The sequence below is a fragment of the Polyodon spathula genome, chromosome 18 (assembly GCF_017654505.1).
Source record: "Polyodon spathula isolate WHYD16114869_AA chromosome 18, ASM1765450v1, whole genome shotgun sequence".
Classification (NCBI taxonomy): Eukaryota; Metazoa; Chordata; class Actinopteri; order Acipenseriformes; family Polyodontidae; genus Polyodon; species Polyodon spathula.
Genome location: NC_054551.1, coordinates 28,153,399 through 28,158,296, shown reverse-complemented (window position 1 = coordinate 28,158,296; position 4,898 = coordinate 28,153,399). Strand labels below are relative to the sequence as shown.

The 4,898-nt window shown below is 36.5% G+C and overlaps 1 protein-coding gene across 1 annotated transcript; it reads left to right on the top strand.

The window, feature by feature from the left end:
- The first annotated feature begins 3,101 nt into the window (after window positions 1-3,101).
- LOC121330537 (dynein light chain Tctex-type 4-like) lies at window positions 3,102-4,188 on the top strand. Its single transcript, XM_041277124.1, has one exon. It carries the CDS (start codon window positions 3,103-3,105, stop codon window positions 3,805-3,807), a length of 705 nt encoding a protein of 234 aa, XP_041133058.1. The 5' UTR covers window position 3,102; the 3' UTR covers window positions 3,808-4,188.
- The last annotated feature ends 710 nt before the right edge of the window (window positions 4,189-4,898 follow it).

Below are 4,898 nucleotides of genomic sequence, written 5' to 3'. Positions count from 1 at the left end.
AGAAACAAGGAATCACGCATTATACAACATAATTGTAATGGTAGTTTGGAAAAAATGTAGATTATATATATATATATATAGAATATATATATATATAATATATATATATATAATATATATTATAATATATATATTACTCGAGCTGAAGCATTTTATTTCCATATTTTTTAATAAAATAACATTTAAGTTACCACCGTATGTTGTTGTTGTAATTATTATTACACAGACTTTGCATGCCTTCCCAATAATTGAAAAACAATAAATAAAGTACTTTATTAAAAAAGTCACAATTGTTTTTTTTTTTTTGTTGTTGTTTTGTTTTGTTTTCGCTTTCTGTAAGGTACGTATGTAGCTACATAAAATAACACATTTTACTATACTACAAACACGTTACCACGACCCAGCTCCACCAAAAAAACGGAAGCCTAGCAACATTATATTTATTGTGCTTAAATCAATAAATTATTCCAAAAAAAAAAACAAAAAAACCAAAACAAAAAACAAACAAAAAAACACGTTAAAAAAATTCAAGAGTATTGTGACCATGATTTAGTTTGGCTGCTGCTCAAAATTTAACAATGTAAAACACGTTGGTGCTTCTATAAAGGGTACACAATGTTTCTATATTGTTAGAGTAAATAAATTAGATAGCATATTTTGGAGACTTTTTAAAAACTAGGTTTATTTATTGTTCAACAGAATATTATATTGGGTTCACTGCAAACCAAATCGGGTAATAACAAAGGGATGCAGAACTAGAAATGCTGACAACAGTAAAAAAAAAAAAAAAATGCATGTAGGTTTATTAAACATTTTGTGTTCCATTTCATTATTTTGACCTTCAGCCTCTGCAAGTATAAAATACGTTTTAAATGGCATTTCAGAGGTGCTGTGCGCATATCCACTGGGCACTGCATTTTCTAATACACATTAATGTAGTGCCCAAGCACTCAGTGCCCAGGGCAGACCTCATTAAACCCAGACATCAGAGAATTTTCTTGCAAAATTTTAATAATGTTTGCAGGCTAGCAAAATGTGTCAGGTTAAGCTGTAGATGGCTTAGTACCTCCAGGAGTCCTGACGTTTACAATCAATCTAATTTTGGAAAACCAGTGGTCCCTTAAAAAAAACAAGCACCTTGAACACACACAAAATAAATTCTGCAACACTGAAATAAGCTTGTGGTGGCTGACTTAGGAAAATAAAAAGTATCCCTTACTTAAAGAAAAAAGATTGTAGCTGGAAGCAAAGGCTTTGCCATGGTGACCTAGTGCAGGGGGTGGCACTGTGCCAAGCCCAGCGCTTCCCTCTTTATAGTGAGCGATTGCGCTTCAAGCTGTTGCTGTTATTGTTGACCTGTCCTGCCCCTGTAGCCAATAATTTACCAAGACATGCAGAATAATTAAACCCATAAAGCTAAACCTTGCAGGTCATTGTTGACTGATAACATGCCCAAGCAAGCATGCAGAAGTTCTCTCACATAAAGAGGCACTTTCTGAAGATACTCGTAAGTAAGAAGTGCCTACGACTGGACACTGTGTTATTTCTGAATTTCTTACAAAGGTAAGGGGAAATTTATATTTGTTTTAAAGATTTTCCTGTTACACATTTTTGGCATTAGCCCCTTTTACATCTGGAATTGTCAATTCCTGACATTGAAAGTCCCTTAAAAGATCACCAGCTTCCAATTCTATATTGGTTCCATAAAACCAATGGAATCAGATCTGAACAAAACTTAGATAGATACAGGAGCCTTTGCAGATTGACAACATTTTTATTGTTTCTTGTTGTAGGCAGGCATAAAACATGCCATAAATTGTTGGAAATATATGTTGTTTTTACTATTTTTAACTAGACATTGTAATTAGTTCTAATAACAATGGTGCGAAGAACTTCTTTATGCATTGCACCATGATGACATAATGAGATAAAACGATGGCAGTTTGCGCTGGTTGCAACAGTTTTCAATATAATCTACACTTCAATTAAAGGCATAATAACAAACCTAATAACCATGGTAATGTATTCTACATTTAAGTGAATATATGCTCTGTGCCATTAACAAAAGTAATCAGAAGTCAGTGCTTCACAAGTATTCACAAGTATTTGTCTTTTAAAATCCTAATAATTTAGGAAAAAAATCTAAGTTAAAAAGACAGGTTTGGTGGTATTCTCAGCAGTAAGAATGGCATTAGTTCCCTTTAAGTGCCGCTCACTACCCTATAGACCAAGATATTTTGCCGCTGTGTGTGTGTGAAGATGCCCTAGTGCCTGTCATTTATTATCTTATCTTCAGGTAGGTAGACATGTCCATACATAAAATAATAAAAGCAGTGATGGTAATAGCAAAGAAAATGTTTAGTTCTGCTGGCTGAAGTTTCCAGTCATTTTAATCATGTGTAGACATGTCTAGAGTAGACAACAAGATGATTGTTTGATAAAAGGTAAGCATCCCACTTTCATGAAGTTAGAGGGACTCTCCCCCCACACTAAAACACAAACTCATTGGCGGACTGCTGCATACCATAAAAACAGCTTTTACAAGAAAGGATGCTTATCAATAATGTCTTGATGGTAGCCCAGCATTTGTCCAAACTGATGGTTCTTCTTCTACCTGTAACCTCCAGACATTTTTTCATTTTTTCATTTAGGCCTAGGTATTTTCCCAAAAGCAAGTACGTTATACAGTTGCTTGTAATTAAGCTTTAAAAACTTCTGCATTTACTACGTCAAGTTTGTACCTGAGGAGTTTAGAGTTAAAGATGTTAAAAGACTAAATATGCATGACTTCCTTTGATTGTGCTTTGCATTCCATTTCAAGCACTGAATATAAAGCAATGGTTATAATAGTAGTGTGAAATCTAATTGTAGTGTAGTAAAATAGAATGAGGACATTCTGCCCTTGTACCATGCAGTTCTACAGATTAACATATATTTTGCCAAAATGTGTTAGTAATAAAAAATAAAAATAAAGCTTGCACATTAGCTATAACTACCCAAGTGAGAAATGTTTTGTGAAGTAAGGCTTGAATTGTGTTTTATTTTTTGGTCATAGCTATTTGCTACTTTTTTTTTTCATCATAGGTTATTTTTGGGAACACGATGACAACCAAGCAGCTCCCCTTATCGCAGGAGGCTCTGGCACAGTTTAACCAGGCTTTGGCTGTAGAGAGTGATGGCGTCCTGCGGACTCGTGCCGGCTCCATTTCTACTCGTCGTAGCTCTCAATCTGTGGACCTTCATCACCCCAAGCACCTACTGCACCTCAAGAGTGTAGAGGGATCCCTTTCTGTCATCCCCTCCCGCCGCAGCTCCGTCTTCAGCAACCTTACCCTCACCCGCAAGGAGTCCTTATCTCTGGGCAAGCGGCTCTCGCTGGGACCCTGGATGCATTGTGGCCGAGTCAGCTTCTCTGGCCTGCCACTGTACCAGCCTGTCCAGGAGACTCAGTTCGAGAACACCTACAAAACCCATCCAGATGAGGGTTTCCGTTTTGATGCCTGTAAGGTCCAGCGCCTCCTGGAGGCCACTCTAGCTGGCTTTCTGAGCGACACGCGGTACAACCCAGTTACCTGCGGGCAAGTGACCCAGAACCTTTCTGATCTCATCCGTAGCAAAGCCAAAGACCTTAACCCGCCCCGCTATAAGCTGGTGTGCCATGTCATCCTAGGACAGCTCAACAACCAAGGCCTGAGGGTTGCCAGTCGCTGTCTGTGGGATTTAGACAAAGATAACGTTGCAATTGCTACTTTTCAAAACGCCTCACTCTTTGCCGTGGCTATGGTCCATGGATTCTATTGTGAGTGAGAGCTAAAAAGTGTTGGCTTTCCCCCTAAGAAATAGATTACAGATAATCATTTTGTTAGTCTCAAGCAATCTGGATTCTGATATTTTGCCAGTGTGTAAAACAATGTAAAAATCAATATGTTTGTTCGTCATTCTGTATCAATAGGAATATATTCCAAGTTCGACTTCATATAAGAAATTTGGCTTTTAATCTTCTGACTCTCCCTTCCGATCCAAAAGCTCCCTACTTAATTCTGAAAGGTTTCCTTTGTTCCCCCCTACCCTTCAGCCAATCACAGCTGTTGTAATCTTTAAACCATCAGAATGGTCTAAGGCTGCAGTGAATATGACAAACAGGATGCTTGGTACACAGAATACAAATCAGTAGAGCTAATATTATCAATTAATGCACTGGATGTAGGATGTAGTTGCCTTTTGTGTGGCAAAGCAATTAAGACAAAACCAGGTCTTGAGGATCTAAAGAAAGTTTAAAGTGTTTTTGTTTCGTTCCACATATAAGTTAATCATAAAGAAGGGTCCTTTTCATCTCCTAAAAATTCTTATCTTCATAATGGTTTCCGTTTGAATGTGTCTGGGTTGAGAAATTAAATTAACTGATTAAATCAGCCGGAGTCTGTGAAAAGCAGGAAATCAGGCGATTACTGTAAATCAGGTGTACTTCGATGCTACTATAATGAAACTGGTGTGTTATATCATGTTTTCTGATTGTATCTTCGTAAAACATAGCTTTGTGAGTTATAGGAGTTATATTCTTTTTACAGTTTTGTATTTATTGTTATATATATTATATATATATATATATATATATATATATATATATATATATATATATATTTAGATTTTACAACAAGTAGGATTTTTTTTCATTGTTTGCGACAGTTTCATTTGGATCTAAGGGGGTACTCTCTGAAATATTGTATAGGATCTCACAATTACGCCCACAACATTTTTGGGGTAAAATCCAGACTTGGTTGACAGCCTTTGTCAATAACAATAATTGTCTTCATAACAGTTTGTTGGTACATCTTTAATGCTTCTATAAAGGATAGTAGAGCGTGGCAGGGTGCCCCGCCTCTGTGAATATTTTTGTG